We start from the raw sequence: 19,009 nt of genomic DNA, 5'->3' as shown, positions 1-19,009 counted from the left end.
GTTATGGAGGGAGGGCACTCTGTCTTCAGGCCAGCCCCTGATGACGCTGGGCCGGCCTGCTCTCTCCCTCAACGGCCGAAAGATGACTTCCTTGTCTCTGTCTCTGCCCATTCAGCCAAAGCCTGACCAAAGAGTGGTTGCCAGAAGGTTAGTTCTTTGAACTAAAATAAATGGAATAGATTCCATTTACTGAAGGGAGAGGATGCTCTGAATACACTTGTGAAGTGAAAATGTCTGGTTTATTTTTGTAGGATAAAGAGTTCAGGACCACTTATAAATTTGCATGCTCTTCAGTCTGTGTAAACATGACTCACCCTACATCCTTCCATGTCTTACAGTATTTGTTATATACATCTACACTGATATAAGGTTCCTGTGTTTGTTGTTAGGCTGCTAAAATGAGAATAGGATTACACTATCTATACAGCTAATGGAAACAATGGCAGCAAGGACAAATACAAGATTCTGGGCAAGACAGTGCTGGAACCAGAGGGGAAGATTTTAAGAGTGAACTTCATGATGTAGGTAGGCAGAAACACTGGCCACTAGAGTTGCACAAAGAACTAGAATATTCCTAGCATCTAAGCAAGTAATTTCTAAATAGTGGGTTAGCAATAATTTTTAACAGTGGGTTAACCTTTTCTTCTAGAAGAGCATTTATGACTATATTGTGGATAACCTGCAGCCTTCCACATATCATCTACTAGCCATACTGACTGGGATTAATGGGAGGTGGGAATCCCAATATTACTTGGAATGTAACAGGTTGTCTAGCCCAGTCACACCAGCCTGTAAAATGTTTTCTTGTCCTGTTCTGTGTTATTTAAAAATTCCATCTCTTTTTTATGGAAAACTCTCTAACCACTTGTGAACAAACTGGCAAGAAGCCTGTTGAATCCAGTGAAGCACAACATTATGGAGGTGTAAGTCGATGGCATTGCAAAGAAAGCCAAGGCATTCAGACTGGAGGATGGAGATTTGCCTGTACTTTTCCCCCAGAAATGCCACAGACTCTTGCATAAGCCAGGGGAATGTTTGCATAAGGAGATCTCAGAGGCCATAATGGAAGAGGAATGAATAGTGTAGATCAGTGGTTCCCAACTTTTGGTCCTCCACATGTTTAGGACTTCAGTTCCTATAATTCCTGACTGTTGGCCAAGCTAGCTGGGGCTTCTGGGGTAAGTCCAAAACAAATGGAGGGCCAAAGGTTGGGGACCAGTGATGTAGATAGAAAGCCACTGAAAACACACAAGAAAGTGGTCAGTAGATCTAAATCAGCCCAATTACCAATTCCTGAGGAACTCAAGGTTACCTGTACCAAATAAAAGGACAGAGTGGTGGAACAGTTGCCCTGAAGATGGGAATGGCTAATCTAAACTTGCCAGGGTAAATGTTTACTAAACCTCCACTGGCCCATGCCCTTAAGTAGCTCTTCTAACAACAAGCATATATGTCACCCAACGTTTATCACCAATACCATCTATGGAGACTTTCACATTTGCAGTTAATAATTTCAGCTATCACAAAAATAAAAGCAGTATGTCCATCTGTTACAACTTGGCATGCACCATCTTTATGCATATTAATGTTAATTACAATTATCTCAAATACACAAATTAGATGCCAGCACTTGGTTATCATATGTTGCCAAAGTAGTTTTTAGTTCTGATCAAATTGCCCATCCCTGGTCCAAAGGGACACGGAAGTAATGATGTGAAACTGAAATCTGTCCAACCTATGGAAACAAACCTCTGCATTTAGCCTTGAGAGATGATTTAAAACCAATCTGACTTGCTCAAGCATGTCTTCCCCATCATCTCTATTGAAAATTATTTTGGAAATCACATCAGATGAAGGCCAAAACATCAATCAAAATCTGAAGGAATGAATGTTTGTTGCTGTCAGTATCATTATTTCTAACGCAGACCTTGACTGATTGTGCTGCCTTGAGGTCAACTTCAACTTGACTTTCCCAAAAAAGACATTGAGTTATATACCTATGGACTTAATATAGTTTTGCATTCCACTTTTATGAAGACAATAAATGATTGATTTCATTCAATAAACTAGTTCAAAGCAAACACCACTAGATGAATCACAAAACTATGAATAAATTAACAACCATTAAAGTTTAAATCTAGTTCATGAGGGCACATTGTAAAGGCAACTTAACCCTGTGGGGTCAGAAGAGTTTTTGTTGTCATTAGAGCCAGCATGGCATAGTGCTTTGAGTGTTGGACTGTGACTCTGGGGACCAGGGTTCGATTCCCAACTCAGCCATGAAACCCTCTGGGTGACCTATACATATACTCTCAATGTGAGGGGAAGGCAATGGCAAACTCTCTCTGAATACATCTTGTCAAGAAAACTCCTTGATAGGGTTGCCTTAGGGTTGCCATAAGTCAGAAATCACTTGAAGGCACACAACAGCACAAACAAGAAACCTGTTAAGCTTACTCACTGTTACCATAGTGGCTCAAATAACAAAGCAATATGTGTGGTTGATGGTGCGGGTCATCAGAGGAACACATTTTAAAGTCGATAGCAGGATTTGCAATCAGCTTGGTATCACTGAGCTGAGTTAGGAATGTTAAGTCTAATTAAACATCCACTTTTGTGCAAGAGCTTCAGGAATTTCATGTCAAGATACAGAGTAATTCATATGAAAAATCATGTAAGCATCAGGATAAAGTGGAAGGAAAAAGCAGGAGACTGAAGGAAAGTAAGTCAGTGGTTTTCAAACGGTGTATTGTGAAATCCTAGAGTTCATCAGTGAGAATCTGAATGAGAGCTCACGAGCTCCCCTTAAAGCAGTGGGCAACTTCTGGCCCTTCAGATGTTGCTAGACTTCAGCCCCTAACATCCTTCACTATCTAGAGATCTTGTAGCACCTTTGAGACTAACTAAAAGAAAGCAGCATGAGCTTTCATAGACTATACTGTAGTCTACTTCCTCAATCTGAGGAAGTAAACTGTAGTCTACGAAAGCTCATGCTGCCAACTTCTTTCTTTCAGTCAGTCTCAAAGGCGCTACAAGATTTCTCTACATAATGATTCTACAGACTAACAAGTTATATCTGAATCCTTCACTATTGGCTATGATGGATAAGAAGAGTTACAGTAAAAAAAAATATCTGGAAGGCCCTGCTTTAAAGACTGCCTGACATCCATCATGGCTCTTCCTCAGTAATGTGACACTGCCACAGCAGATAGCTGCATGTGTTTCCCTGCCAATTCAGGAGAGACACCAGTGAGTCAATGTTTAGAGCCTATGCCTTATATGATCTGTATGTGTGCTCCAGAAAGCATGCCCTAAAACCTTCTATAATGTGCAGAGACTTTTGGCATCATACTATTGACTCATGTTCAGCTTGTGGTCTAAGATTCCTAGATCCCTTCCACACATACCGTTGTCATGGCAGGTGTTCCCCAACGTATATCTGTATATTTCATTTTTTTTCTGCCTATGTGTAGTACCTTACATTTCTTGCAGTTGAAATTCATTCTGTTCATTAGCTCTCTAATATATTAAGGTGATTTTGGATTCTGATCCTCTCCTCTGGGGTATTAGTTACTCCTCCTAATTTGGTGCCATCTGCATTTTGATAAGCATGCTCTCTATTCCATCATCCAAGTAATTGATAAAGATGCTGAATAGCACTTGGCCCAGGACAGAACCCTGTGGTACCCCACTACCCATTTCTCTTCAGGATAAGGAGGAGCCAATGGTAGCACCCTTTGGATTTGGTCAGTCAAACAATTACAAATCCATCTAACAGTAGCCTAGCCATATTTTACTATCTTGTTGGCAAGAATATTATGTGGGACTTTATCAAAGGCCTTATTGAAATCAAGATATAGTACATCCACAGCATTTCCCTTATCTAGCAACCCTGTAACTTTATCAAAAGAAAGAGAGAGAGATCAGTCTGGCATGACTCATTTTTGAGAAACTCATGCTGACTTTTAGTAATCACAACATTTCCTTCTTTGTGCTTACAAATGGTCTGTTTAACTATTGGCTTTAGAATAGTTCCTGGTATTGATGTCAGGTAATTGACCAGTAATTATTTGTGCCCTCTTTTTTTCCTTTTTTGAAGATGGGGACAACATTTGTTTTCCCCCAGACTGCTGGGACCCTTCCTGTTCTCCAGGAATTCTCCAAGATTATTGCCAGTGGTTTTGTGATAACTTCTACCGGTTTTTAAAATGCCCTTGGCCCTGGAGACCTGAATTCATTTGGAGTAGCCAGGTATTCCTGCACTACCTCTTTTTCCCTACAGCATCATCTGCTCCATTTCCCCCAAGCTGAGCACTGTTCTCTTTATGGGAGAAGACCAAGGCAAAGAAGGTGTTGAATCATAGAATCATAGAGTTGGAAGAGACCACTAGGGCCATCCAGTCCAACCCCCTGCCATGCAGGAAATCCAAATCAAAGCATCCCTGACAGTTCTGCCTTTTCTCTGTCCCGCTAGCATTTTGCCACCTACACCACATAGTGACCCTTTGTTGTTGTCATCCATTTTCAAGTTGTTTCTGACTTATGGCAACCCTAAGGCAAACCTATCATGGGATTTTCTTGGCAAGATTTGTCCAGAGATGGTTTGCCATTGCCTTCCCCTAAGGCGGAGAGCATGTGACTTGTTCAAGGTCATCCAGTGGCCTACCATTTCCTTATTCTTCCTTTTGTCATGGATGTAACCAAAGAAAGCCCTTTTTATCATTTTAACCTCTCTAGCAAGCCTGAGCTCAGTCTGTGTTTTGCTGACTTTCTCCCTACATGAGCTGGCTATTTGTTTGAATTCTTCTTTGGTGATTTCCTCCCTTTTCCATTTTTTTTTTACTTAGTCTTATCTCATTTGAAAGTTTTGTAGTCATCCATCCTGGTTTCTTTAGATGCCTCCCATTTTCCCTTCTCATTGGAACTGTGAAATTGTGCCTTCAGTATCTCACTTTTAAGAAACTTCTAGCCATCATGAATTCCCTTCTCTTTTTAGAATTCTTGACCATGGTATCACATCCATATTTCCCTAGGTTTACTAAAATCATCTTTGTAAAGTCTAGATTGAATGTGTGTGTGCCTATGATTGCCTTCCCCTTTCCACTGTAAAACAAATTCCAGAACAGGGGGATTTAAACAGTGATTATGATCCTTGGAATAGCGGTATATAAATAAACCATATTATTATTATTATTATTATTATTATTATTATCCAATGCAAAACGCAATATTGCAATTAAGATTTTTACATGACATCGCTATTAAACAGGCAATAAACAGCAACAAATCATTCACGGGGAAATCCTGAAAATGATTTGTTGCTGTTTATTGCCTGTTTAATAGCAATTTGTGTGAAAATCTTAATTGTGATATCGTGTTTTGCGCGGGATAATCACTGTTTAAATGTTTCCATTTCCCCCCAGTTTTCCCCATGTGATAAGGCCCTATGTGTTAAGGAAAATGCAACATGGGATATACAGTAGTAGAAATAAAACATGTATGTGAAAGTCACAATGACTAAGCAAGAGCAATTAAGAAGCCACACAGGTGAAAAAGCTAATGTAATTTAGAAGTCTTGAATGTCAAGGACAGAATTGTAGAATGTACAATTGGAAACACTTGAGATTCATTAAGTGTACAAGGTGAAATGATGAAATTCTTAAGTATGGGTTGAACTATGTGAACCAATCAAAATGAGTGTACACGCCCACTGGGAGGAAACTGACTAAGTGGGTGGTGATTAACAATGGCTATAATAATTGCTATGTTTGCCAATGTATTGTGTGGGTAGTTGGAGTGTTTTGGAGATATTGGAGATTGTGAGGGCATTAGTATTTGTATATAGTAGAATAAAGTAGATCTTTTATATAAGACTACTGAGTTGTCTGGTGTCTTGAGTGAAGATACAAGAGCCAGCAGAATCCTGGAGAAGTTTGGAGACATCTGAGGAAGAAGAGTGAGAAGGCTTGGAGAGTTTGTCAGGGTCTTCAGCCTATTCTCTGAAACTCTGCTGCTTTGGAAGAAAAGCATTAACCACTGACCAAAGCTGGTCAGCACCGCTGCATAACAAGGTGGTGAGTTAGAGCCAGAGGTGAAGAGCTACAACTCCCATCATCCCTGACACTATGTCCTTCAAGTGGAAGGAGAGATGAATCTGTGCATCAAGATCCTTCAGCTTCCTACCCAGAGCCTTGTAATCCCTTATGACATTCCGAAGGCTATGGCTTGCAGTATCATTGGTTCCCTCATGGACTTAAAAGGAAGAGGAGGTCAGTGGATTTGACGAGTCGTGTCAGCCTTTCTGTTACATCAGGGATTTTTGCCCCAGGGAGACAGCACACTTCTTGAGTCATCTTGTCAGGCCTGCAAACCACTGCTTCAGTTCCCTCAGCAGGAAGTCTCCTACCACTACCACACATCTCCCTGAGGATAGGCAGGGGCTATTTCATGAGCTGAATCCTCCAAGGTAACCAGCACATTCTCTGAGGACTGGACTGTTGCTCTTGCTGCTGCTCATCATTATTGATAAGGGACAGAGCTTCAAATTGAATCTTTAGCTTTAAACTCACAGAATGATCCCTGATATTTCTACTTTTATGTGTCACATTTCTCCACGTCTGCCTCCTGTATTTAGGAAATGTCTTCCTCCTCAGAGACATCCTCTGTGTGTTCCTCATCCAGGACAGTCTGCCCACTCTGGAAACCCCATAGAATTATAGAAGAATCATAGAGCTGGAAGAGACCACAAGGGCCATCCAGTCCAACCCCCCTGCCATGCAGGAAATTTCAATCAAAGCATCCCCAACAGATGGCCATCCAGCCTCTGTTTAAAGACCTCTAAGGAAAGAGACTTCACTACACTCCGAGGGAGTTTGTTCCACTGTCGAACAGCCCTTACTGTCAGGAAGTTCCTCCTAATGTTGAGCTGGAATCTTTTTTTCTGTAGCTTGCATCCATTGCTCTGGGTCCTAGTCTCTGGGGGAGCAGAAAACAAGCTAGCTCCCTCCTCAATATGACATCCCTTCAAGTATTTAAACAGGGCTATCGTATCACCTCTTAACCTTCTCTTCTCCAGGCTAAACATCCCCAGCTCCTTAAGTCGTTCCTCATAGGACATGGTTTCCAGACCCTTCACCATTTTAGTTGCCCTCCTTTGGACACGCTCCAGTTTCTCAATATCCTTTTTGAATTGTGGTGCCCAGAACTGGACACAATATTTCAGATGGGGCCTGACCAGAGTAGAATAGAGTGGCACTATTACTTCCCTTGATCTAGACACTATTATTGATGCAGCCTAAAATCACATTGGCCTTGTTAGCTGCCACATCACACTGTTGACTCATGTTCAATTTGTGGTCTACTTGGACTACCAGAAAGCAGATACATAAGCTTCAAGCTGCTGGAGCTTCTCTTCCAACCTGGCAACCAACTGCAGATGTAGCAATCCACACCCTCCAACAAGAACACAAAGATACCACAGCTGTTGGAAGTGACTGCAGAAGCTCCCACACCATCCATTTTCAGTAGTCTTAAGTAGGCACTGAAACTGAACTTGGGCCTCCCCCTTAAAGCCCATCAAAACGTCCGTTGGCTTTGCCTGTTCACTGAGCTCAAGGGGTTGCAACTGCAGCTATATAGAAAGCTAGTGGCTGCTAATTCCTCCACCAGCCAAGTCTCTGACTCACTTCTCCTCCCACTTATTTTCTATTCAAGGGTGGGGAACCTATATATGCCTATCATTCACTTAACCCCCTCCCCATACTAGCCAGAATTTTAAAACAATTGCAAAGCAAAGAAAGCAAATATGTGTTGGTGATGTCATAGATGCTTGCACAGATCTTTTCCCCCTTTCCATTCCAAATCATTCACACTTGCAGAACCAGTTTTTCTGAGCATGCCCCAGGACATTAAAAAGTTCATATTGAGGTTGTTTCGCAATTAGATCTACTGTTCTAAAAATATTATGTTTTATGTCATTCTTATTCTAGAAATGACCTTCTGGCTTCTTTATAACTATTCTATAAAGAGCTGGAAACCCAACAGCTCTTACTGTCACGGTTTGCCTTTAAAAATAAAAGGTTAGCAGGCAGTGATGTTGATGTGAGTCAATTGACTCAGGCTTAAGTTAGACTCAAGTTGCTTCAATGACTTGACTTGGACTTGGCTTGGCAAAAATGACACATTGGCTTGACCTGACTGTGTATTTTTACAGACTGACTTGAAGGTGTCACTCATTTCGAGGAGCAGGCTGACCTGCCCCCACAGCACAGGGCACATTTTGGGAAGGAAACAGTAAATGCTTGCATCAGGCATATACAGTAGTAAGACCATACTTCTATATTACAAAATCCAAAATCAAAGCCTCAAAGTATCATGTCAGCACTCAAAAAGTTTCTGATTTTGCAGGACTTAGATTTTTGGACAAGAGATACTCCTACTTCTTCAGAGATCTTTCTCCAAAAGATAGTAGGCAAGGCTGGGCTGAGAAAATACATTCAAGCTACAATGTAAGCAATGTAAGCAACTGTGACCCCTGGAAATAGCTTTATATGGGCTCTAATACATGGGAAGGTATATAGTATTTGTAATAGAAAAGGCATAGGTATAGCTGCATGGCTTTTGAAGGGCCTGTATATTTGTTCAAAAAAAGACCAACTGTATTACTAGCAGTTCAGAATTCAAGGTGAAGATTGGCTTCACCTTGAACACTCTCTCACATCAAAACGCCAGAAAAAAAGTAAGCTGCAAGATGGTTTTTATCCTCTCTTCTCTCACCAATCCTGAAAGTAAAGCTCCCTCACAGAAGGAAAGCCAAGTGTTTATTACTTTTTAGATAGAGTGGCCAGATGGAAAAAGAGGAGCAAGGTCATGTACCTTTCAGCAGAGGTGAGTTGAATGATAAACTACAGCTGCGGAAATTCCCTCTTGTAGACGAGTTTGAAAGGTGCACGAACTTTTCCATCCAACCACTCTAACTTTAGATAAGCTGTGAAAACTGCATTCTGCTGATGAGCTTTTCTACTCTGCTTTGAAGTCTTTATTTTATTATTTTAGTTAATGGTTTTGATATATCGTATTTGTTTCTATTTCACAGTCTGTTCCTTTAAGTATCCACTGGACAGGGAAGTAACTTGTTAATATAATTAACTAGGGCCTGTTACAGACTGCCAAAATAAAGCTGCTTCGGGTCTCTTTGGAGGTATGCTATTTAAATGATGCATGGGTCCTAAGAGTCCAGAGGTCATGCCAAAGCCACACTCTGGAGTGCAGCTTTAGTGCAGCTTCCGGATTCTTAGGACCCATGCATCATTTAAACAGCATACCTCCAAAGAGACCCGAAACAGCTTTATTTTGGCAGTCTGTAACAGGCCTAGCTATCTTTCAAAATCTGCATTTCTGAATCCACACAAATATGAGTGGACATGTGCCCTCAGTAAATATCAGTACTCTTTTGGCACATGTAGCTATTTACCTATTACTGAACATCTATGTTAAACTTTATATTCTATACAAAAGGAGGATTCCTGATAGAAAGGATTATCCAGGCCAGCTGAAGTCATTTTGCTAGGTGAGGGGAGAAGACTACAGCCTTCCCCACATTTTGTGTCCTGAAGCCAGCTGAATGTTCTATCAGCAGTGGCCATGGGAGAGCATCTTTTCCCATACTGGAGGGCCACAAAGGGGCTCAGAAGGCATCACTAAGGGGGTGCAGGGGGTTCAGACAGCACCAGGTGACACCCTAAGGTGGGATGACACCACTGCTTTCCAAACATCTGCCTTTTGGCAGAAACAGGCCATGGAGTTCATCTGTATCCCTTTAAAACTCTGAAGAGGTGGAGTGAGTATGGTGAGGCTCAATGGGAGGAGGGAAGAGAAGTCTCAGATTAAAAAAATACATTTTCAAATTTCAAAAATTATTTTTTTAAATGAAAAAAAATATTTTTTATTCTTTAAGAACATCACATTTTACCAGATTTTCACTTTAAGAACATGAAACTATGTATATGAAAATACATTCAGGCTGTGAATATGACACTGTAATTTAAAGTTATAATTTTAATTTTTCTAGTTGATTTATGTCACAACTATTACCATTACATCCAGTGATATATGGGAATTATGATTTATGAGTACCATTAGAACAAAAAACATGACTAAAGATTGTGTGGGGTTTTTTTGTGGGTTTTTTTGGGCTATGTGGCCATGTTCTGGAAGAGTTTCTATCTGACGTTTCACCAGCATCTGTGGCTGGAATCATTCTCTGAAGATGCCATCCACAGATGCTGGCGAAACATCATGAAGAAACTCTTCTAGAACATGGTCACATAGCCTGAAAAACCCACAAAAAACTATGGATGAAAGCCTTCAACTTCACATGACTAAAGATTCTTTATGGTTTGGTATGGGAAGAAGTCAATGGGGTAGTGGTGACAGGATGGGTTACTGCACCAGGTGTTGCCAGCCCTATTGATGCCATTGGGGCTCAGGAAGCATGGCTGGGAATTCTGCCGGAAATGCCTGTCAGGGTTTCCTCATGCTGACTAACAATAGGGTCTGCCCTGAGTATCTACAGTATGGTTACCATGGACTGCTACAAAGACAAATAAATGGATCCTAGAGCAAATCAAGCCTGGAGTCTTCCTAGATGCCAAACAGTTAAACTGAGGATATTGTACTTTGCCCATATCATAAGACCACTGGTATCACTAGGGGTGCGGACCACACTGGGTGACACCCAAGAGGAGGGGTGACATTGGTTGGGCCCTCCCTCCTTTGTTGCAGAGGTCCTTCCTGGCTGTTCCATTGTGGGGCTTTCTCCTTGGGGAGGAAACCTGGCACCAGAGAAGGAAAGGTGATCCGTGCCCCTTCTCTCCCCTCCCACTGCCTCTCTTGCCCGGCAAGAGGGAAAGAGGCAACAGTGGCTGAGGAGGGGGAGTAAGGGGAGGGGGCAACCAACAGGGAGGGGGTAGGCAGCTGGGGAAGGGGAGAGGGAGGGATAGCCCTTCACATACATACACAACCCACCAGCAGACCTCCACACTGGGTATCACCATACATGCCACTGGAAGATACATGATTCACTAAAAAAAAAAAAATGCTTGGCAAGGGAGGTGGCAGCAGGAAAAGAGGAAGACCCCCATTACTGATGGATAAACCCAATCAAGAAAGCCACAGCACTGAGTTTGCAAGACTTGAGCAGAGCTGTTGATGAAGGGGTGACTTGGAAGTCTCCCATTTTGGGGGAAAAACTGAAAATTGGAAAAAGGGGGGGTAATGTTAACTCTAAATACCACTCAGTGCCCCAGAAGATACCTGGGTCACTGCCTGTTAGGGGGGGAAAGGCCTCTTCTGGACCCTGGGAGGGCAAAAAATATGCTGAAATTGTGCCAAGTGCAGGTCTCCCCCTAAGATGTCAATCTGGCCTGTCAGCAATCCCTGATTGTTGGCCATCTCTGATGTAAAGCAACTGGTATGCTTATAGTCAGACTAGAAAACAAGGAATAGAATATGACTGTCAATCTGATTTTCCACTTGACAAAAACTGAGTGGTCCACTCAGCCCAAAATTCTGTGCGGTTGCCAGGAGCAAGAAGTACTACAAAACAAGATTAGCTCCAGTACTCCAGGAGTACTCCAGGACAATATTAGCTTCTCCATCCATTTGATCTATTTTTGAAATTTTACAACTTCAAGATCTAGGAATATGTTATGTAGTGGCTAAAGAGCAAGATCGTCTTAGCTAGCAGACACACAAAGCAGGTAAAACATCTTTTAGGATACCAAGTAAGTTAGTGTTTAAGAATATACAGACAAGGGCAAAAAGATAAACAAAAGTTTATCACAATATTAATACTGTATCTATCTTGACTGTAAAATAGTCACTACTTACCTTAGATCAAAGTTGTGTTGTTCCAGCTATGGTAAGCCTTGTTCTATCATGTACAATGAAATGTTATGTTAATACCTGTCTTCTACTATCCTGTTTGAACTCCTATGAGCCACTTCCTGTTTAATTTCTGAATCATTTTTTCCAGGAATTGTTTCAACAAGCCATCAAAAGGCTTAGCACTTCTCTCTCTCATCACTGACCATGAACACATATGAAAAACATCAGGTTTGACATCTGAAAAGATCACTGTGCTTGGGATCCTATGACAATCTACCTTGGAGGTAGCCAAACTGAACTCATTTATATTTATTTGTGAAACAGACAAGTAAAAGTTTGCTCTCCACTGCGTAGAATTTGTGTCAAACACTTGATGACTTCCAGTTTTCATCATTAAGAGTCTGTCACTTAGTAGGGGACTAGGCCACTTCTGATCCTAGTTAACTGATTTGACACTCACCATTAAACTGAAAATGATTGTACATGTAACACAAATGTATGTACGTTTGCGATGAAGTTAACTCTGTGTTCAAATGTAGCCTACTCTCAGGTAAGTGTGCATAAGACAGTAGTCACACAGTGACTTTAGATGACCATTTACTATGAGGTCACAAGTTTTAAATGTATCACAACTGCAACCAAGTGAAAAACAGCTCAGCTGAAACAGTAAATCACATGTTGAGGTGGTTATTACCAGTCACCCACATACATCTGAAGGAGAGGTGATAAAAGTGCCTGACCAAGTGGCCAAGTGCTACAGAGGACAAGCTTCACAAATGATTACCTTCACACACACTTCTCACAATGATCCATCTCTGCTTCTGATGGTGTTGTACACATGGCAGCCTATTCATGATCTGTCTACATGATAGTGTCACATGTGAGAAACAAACTGGCATAGTGGTTTGAATGTTGGACTAGGATTAGGACTCTGAAGACCATGGTTCGATTCCCCACTCAGCCATGAAACCCACTGGATGACTTTGGGCAAGTCACATACTATCATCTTCAGGGGAAGGCAATGGCAAACCTCCTCTGAAAAAATCTTGCCAAGATAGGGTTCCCATAAGTGACTTGAAGGTACATAACAATAAAATTATGAGTGTAGCATATGATTGTAAATAAGCATCATGGCTAACCATATTTAAAAGGCTTTCCTAAAAAGATTGCAGTTAAGTTATTAACTTCACGGCAGGAGCACAGCTATGCAAAGTACTTAACTACTGTTCTTTCCTTCCTCTTAACAATGCTGCTACCTGTGCGTTATCACTTTAGTTTTATGTGGAGAGGCTGAGGCAAAACTTGCAGGAGGCTGTTTTGTAAACTACCAGAGTTGTCCTATGGGTGCTTTACTCCAAATAGAAGCCTAGACATCAAAACAAGCCTCTCTGAATTCAGTGGAATTTACTCTCAGGTGAACATGTATACGAAGAGTAAACAACTGTGGAAGGTCCAGATGCCAATTTTCTGGGCTCAGGACTATCCAAGGGTTGCCCCCCAAAAGAAATCAAACAAAATCCCAGAAGTCCCAAACATTAGGAAGTACTTCCTGACAGTAAGACAGTGAAATGTGTGCCTCAGAAAGTGGTGGAGCCTCCTCCTTTGGTGGTTTTAAAACAGAGACTGGATGGCCATCTGTCAGGAGTGCTTGGATTCCTGAATGGTAGGGGGTTGGACTGGGTGGCCCTTGTGGTCTCTTCCAGCTTGATGATTCTATGGTTTTGGGCAGGAAATCATTTTTAAAAATATTAACAAGTGCAGGTGACCTCTGCAACCTATATACTGTAAAAAGTGACTCACTGCTCTTGGATGCCTCCAAGAGAAGTAATTCACCTTCTTTGTTGGGAAGCAGCAGAAAATGAGTGGTCTGGGAAGTTCAGAGGGCCACCTAAACAACCTGGAGATGGGGGCATATGCAGCCCTGGGGCTGAACGTTACCCATGCCTTACGTACAGGAATGCAGCCTCCACCATGCACCCAAGAATTAACAGGTGAAGATTCAAAAGTCAAGCTGTTTCAGCCTATGTGCTTGGTGTTCCTAAGTCAGCTCTGAATTTGGTGAATGGATTTAGGAATGCCACTACCTTTCAGTTCCTGCATGTATAATATGAGGATGACACTGGCCAGCTCTACTGAGTCTTCTAACAAATATTGAGATAATGTGTACAAAGCACAGTATGCACCACATAAATTACGGATATTTTTACTCTGAAATGTATCAAAACAATCCACAAAAAAGCTGTCTGAAAAATGGCCATAAATCAGGAAAATTATTTTTGGTGACATATACACAAATGGGGGGGGGGGACTGATTTATCCATAACTGACATGCCTACATTACAACACTGAGTATTTCATGCTCAGGTATCATTCCTCTAGCATGTGTGTGTTGTGTGCCTTCAAGTTGTTTCCAACTTATAGTGGCCCTAAGACAAACCTATCATGTGTGTTGTTGTTTTTTTAGCAAGATCTTTGCCATTGCCTTCCCCTGAGGCTGAGACAGTGTGACTTGCCCAAAGTCACCAAGTGGGTTTCATGGCTGAGCTGGGAATCGAACCCTAGTCTCCAGAGCTGTAGTCCAACACTCAAACTACTTCGCCACACTGGTACATTATGTGAAATTTAGAAAGTTTCTCAGCGTAGGAGATTTGCACCTGGGATACACTGGAGTCATGTATCTTTGGGTTGTTTAAACTTGTGTGTTTCAAAGATGTGGAAAGTGAGAAGGTTTTGGCCACTGTGCTGTTTGCATATTACCCCAGTGCCTGTCACTGTTTTGAGGTGGAGATACAAGTCAAGTGGTGTAGCTGAAGCATCTGCGTTTGTATGTCTGTTTACAATGGATGGTAACTGGAGCTCCCTCTGCCTGCAGAAGGATGTGTTAATATACAACCAACAAAGTGGGACAAACCTTAAGGCGAGGCAGGTAACTGTTCCTTAGGAACCTTTGCTCTTATTGCAAGCTTGAGTGAGCCTCAAAGGTCATGTGGCCGTTAATCTCTCATGCATGGAGGGCAGGGGAGGGGAACCATACCAGCTCCCACACCCAACCCATCTATGGCACAAAGACTGGCAATTCTGAAGCAGGCACCCAAATGAAAATCACTGCGCAATGCGCTTTGGAGAGCCCTGCTGTCTTCTTTTTCTGCCCATGGGAATGTGCCCCAATGGTGGCAGTGCAGGGTTATCCGCACTGTGAAAATAATCCAGGATGAATCTAGGTTGAATCTCTGTTGTTCACACACATCCCAAATGCACCTGGCTAAGATTAGGGGAAGGGGTCTGCCAAAACCCCACTTCGATATCGCCAGTAGTGTGAATAACCGATGCAAACAAACCAAAATAGACCCGGGATAAAACTCTGCATGCCTTGAACGTGTTCCAAATGCATTGGCATTTTTGACGCCATGTTTATTTGAATGCTTGCATGTGTGAGTAACCGAACTCGCATCAATGCGAATAACAAACCTAGACTGTGAGTGAGAAGCCTTGGAAGAGGGGAGGTATCTGGGCGCCTGGCATTAGTCACTCCACCCACCAAAGTGCATTTCATGCACAGCCTGGCTTTTCTGATGCCCAGCCTTTTGGGAACTGGGAAGACAATGCCCCTCTTCTCTTCCTGGCATTACGTTGCTAGGCTTTGTAGTCTGAGCTACACACTTAGGCAGAGCTGTGCTCTCTGCATGTGTTGGAAGGCACATGTCCTGGCCCATAAAGCACCATGTGCAGCTACATCTCCGCAAGAGAGATTGAGGTGAGCATCTCAATCTCCTCCCTGCTTTCCTTCTTCTTTTATGTCCTTTCCCCCTTTACATCTAACAACTCGGTTGTGGGTTGATCAAATGGGATCATAAAACAAAAGAGGATTAGACAAGTTTATCACCGGGGCTAATTTTGGCATTAAAGAGAGATTAAAGTGAATTTAAAGCCTCCTGCAGCTAAAGTGAAAATGGCAAGTAATTGTGTGAACGACTATCACATGCAGTTGCGCCAGTAAAGTGATCTTGGAAATGTGTTGTTGCTGAAATCCTGAAAGTAAAAAGATGTGTGTTAATGTTCCTTTAATGGTGGGTTTTGCATAATGTTGTGTGAAATTGTTTTGTGTAATGACGCAATTTCCCCAGGATATTCATGGGAGAAGTTCCCAAACTCCTTCATGTGCTCAACTCCAGAGTCTTTCATGGGCCCTGGGTTGCCACAGTGGCATCTTTCTTTTCTAAGGGTTTGCTTCTTAGTCCCTATATGTTGTCGGACTAGGGCTTTGCGTTGGGCCAAGACTTTGGAGACAGGTCCTGAAAACCCACTGGGTGACCTTGGGCGAGTCACACTCTCTCAGCTTCAGAGGGTGATCAAATCCTGCCAAGAAAACTTAGTGATCGCTTCACCTTAGGGCTCGTTGTCTGGCTCAAGGCTATGGAATTCTGGGAGTTGGAGTTTGTTGTGGGGTCCAGAGCGGAGCCAGACAACGAGTGAAAGCGGTGCCAAAGTGAGTCATTTCTCCCGTGTGGATGCAGCCCACGCTGAAGCCCGAAGGAGGAGCCCCGCCCGTGGCCCTCCTTACCTGCTGCGCCGGGGCTCCTCGGGGCCGTAGAAGTGGCCGAAGAAGAGGACCGAGGAGAGGGCCAGGGCCAGCAGGGCCAGCAGGCACCCCCGCCTCCCCCGCAGAGGAAGACCCATCCCGCCGCAGCTCAGGCCAGCAGGGCCGGCTCAGGGGCCCGGAGGAGCTCGAGCTTCCTTGCCCGGCGGGGCTCTTCTCTGCCTAGATGCCCGGAGGAGCTCTAGTTTTCTGCCCGACGTGGCTCTTTGCAGCCCAGCTGCCCGGCGGAGGAGATCTAGTTTGTCGTCCGGCGTGGCTTTTTCCAACCCAGATGCCTAGGGGAGATCTAGTTTTCTGCCTAGAAGCCTGAAGGAGGTCCAGTTTTCTGCCCGGCGTGGTATGTTCCAGCCCAGATTCCTGGAGGAGGTCTAGTTTTCTTCCCAGTGTGGTGTTCCTTTCCAGCGCCGGTGCCTAGAGGAGAGGTCTAGTTTCCTTGCTGCCCGGCGTGCCTCTGGTGCGGGGAGGCGGCTGGAGGAGCGGCGCGGCGTGGCGCGGCTCTCGGGGGGGGCTTTTTGTGGGGGCTCCTCCCGGCTGGGGCTGGGCCAGGATGGTGCGCTAACAAAGCCCGCCCGACGCCCCTCCCGCCCTCTGGCTCTGGCTCTGGCTGCTCTCCTCGGCGGGGCTTCCTCCCTGGAGGCTGCCTGAAGCCCTGAGGAGAAGGAGGAGGCACCACTCAGTGGTCGGGCTTCCAGGGGAGGGGGCCACTCCGCCCCAGGAGCCAGGAGGGGGCCTCCTTCCTTCTCCCGAAGCTCCTCCACTCTGAGCAGCAGCAGCAGCAGCATCCCCCTTTCTCTGGAGGGCTTTGACACTTGTCTCTCTTCAGGCCCCCCCTCTCCCTCGGCTCTCCGGGGGCAGCTCCCAAAGGTCCTCCGTTGGAAACCTGGCGAAGAGACGAGAAGACAAGCAGGGCTGCTGCTGCTGCTGCTGCCCTTTGGGCCTCCTCCTCCTCGGGGGGGCTGAGGCCCCTGCTCGCCCTGGCTGGGCCTCCTTTCCCGAGGGACCAGAGAAGCAGGCCTCGCTCGCTGCCAAGGAGGAGGACGAGGTGCCTCAGGATGGAGGACATCATGCCACGACCAGGGAGGACGCGCCCCCAGAAAAGCTGGAGCCACAAAGGTCAATCCGTGCTGCTCAGCCAGGCTCCAATGGGGGATTCCTCCTGGACAGGAGGGGGAAATGGAGGACCTGTCCATGAAAAGGAGGACCAACTCTGACACACACACACACACACACACACACCCCTTGGCCCGAAAGCCTCTGGCTGGGACTGGGGCATTGGTCTGAGTGTTGGAGTACGGCTCTGGAGCCCAGGGTCCCATTCCCAGCTCAGCCATGGAAACCCACTGGGTGACCTTGGACAGGTCACACTCTCTCAGCCTCCTCAGGGGAAGGCCATGGCAAGCCTCCTCTGAACAAATCTGGCCAAGAAAAGCCCAGCACAGACTCGCCTCAGGCTCGCCATAAATGGGAATGGCATGAAGAAGCACACAGGTGTGGAGTTGCTGCCTCTGGCTGGACTGAGAAGGAGGCCAGAAGGAGAGGGAGGGACGGGGCCTAGTTCGGTTCCCTCCCCCCTCCAGGCTTAGCTTTCCCTTGGGAGTTCGTCTTTCCTTACATCAGGGATCCCTCTCCATGCCCCTTCTCTCTCCACTCTAAGGCTGTGTCCACACTACAGAGATAATCTGCTATGACACCACTAACTGCCCTGTGTCCAGGCTATGGAATCCTGGGATTTGTAGTTTGCTGTTATGGAAGCTGCCCTGGGTCCCAGCTTGGGAGAAAGAGGACATATAAACCAATTAAATAAACAAACGACCAAGAAGGTGAAATGTCTCATGAAACTACAATTCCCATCACTCCATAGCATTGGCAGTTAAAGGGGTGTCAGTCTGGATTATTGCTGCAGTGCAGATGCCACCTGAGAGGTATTTTATGGGTCTCCACAGTGGCATCCTTGCTTTTTAAAGGATTGTATCTTACCCCCTTATAGAAATGGTGTGATATAGTGGTTTGAGCCTTGGTCCAGGACTCTGGGTTCAAATTCCTGCTCGGCCATGGAAGCCCACTGAGTGTCTATGGGCAAGACACACTCTCGGCCTGAGAGGCATCTCTCTTCTGAACAAGTCTTGCCCAAAAAAACCCATGATACCTGGCATAGGGTCGCCATAAGTTGGAAATGACTTGAAAGCACACAGCATCAGCAGCAACAACTCAATGGCTCCAGCCAAGAAAAACCCACGTTTGTAGGTTTCAAGGGGATCCCACTTAAAGGCTTGAGAGGACCAGTGAGGCAGATGGTTGGAAATGCCTCATGGCTAATATAATCAAGATCTGAATCTGGTCCCCTGTAGTTTTTCTGCTCATGCTCCCAATCTACATGACACATGCTCTTATGGAAATTCACACCTAAAAGGCCTACTCATGGGACTGGAAATGGAAATCCTGGCAGCCTCTCAAGCTCCTGTCAGCAATGTTACATGAGCAACAATTTCACTCCTCCTCCCCACCCCGCCCTTATGTTCCCCAACC

The 19,009-nt window shown here is 44.4% G+C and overlaps 1 protein-coding gene across 3 annotated transcripts in view; it reads right to left on the bottom strand.

Annotated features, from left to right (window-relative positions):
• ST6GALNAC2 (ST6 N-acetylgalactosaminide alpha-2,6-sialyltransferase 2) overlaps nt 1–17,263 on the bottom strand; it is a 51,940-nt gene extending 34,677 nt beyond the window's left edge. Inside the window, exon 1 of one of the 3 annotated variants that reach the window (XM_042453957.1) lies at nt 16,448–17,263. In XM_042453957.1, the coding sequence (XP_042309891.1) occupies nt 16,448–16,563 (116 nt within the window). In that variant the 5' untranslated portion in view covers nt 16,564–17,263. Of the gene's footprint in view, nt 1–11,889; nt 11,933–16,447 lie in introns of those variants that run through there. The other 2 variants (XM_042453958.1, XM_042453959.1) reach the window with 2 other exon arrangements.
• Between the last annotated feature and the right edge of the window lie 1,746 nt (nt 17,264–19,009).

This window comes from Sceloporus undulatus, chromosome 2 (assembly GCF_019175285.1).
Source record: "Sceloporus undulatus isolate JIND9_A2432 ecotype Alabama chromosome 2, SceUnd_v1.1, whole genome shotgun sequence".
Taxonomy (NCBI): domain Eukaryota; kingdom Metazoa; phylum Chordata; class Lepidosauria; order Squamata; family Phrynosomatidae; genus Sceloporus; species Sceloporus undulatus.
This window is presented reverse-complemented; position numbering and strand designations above follow the sequence as displayed.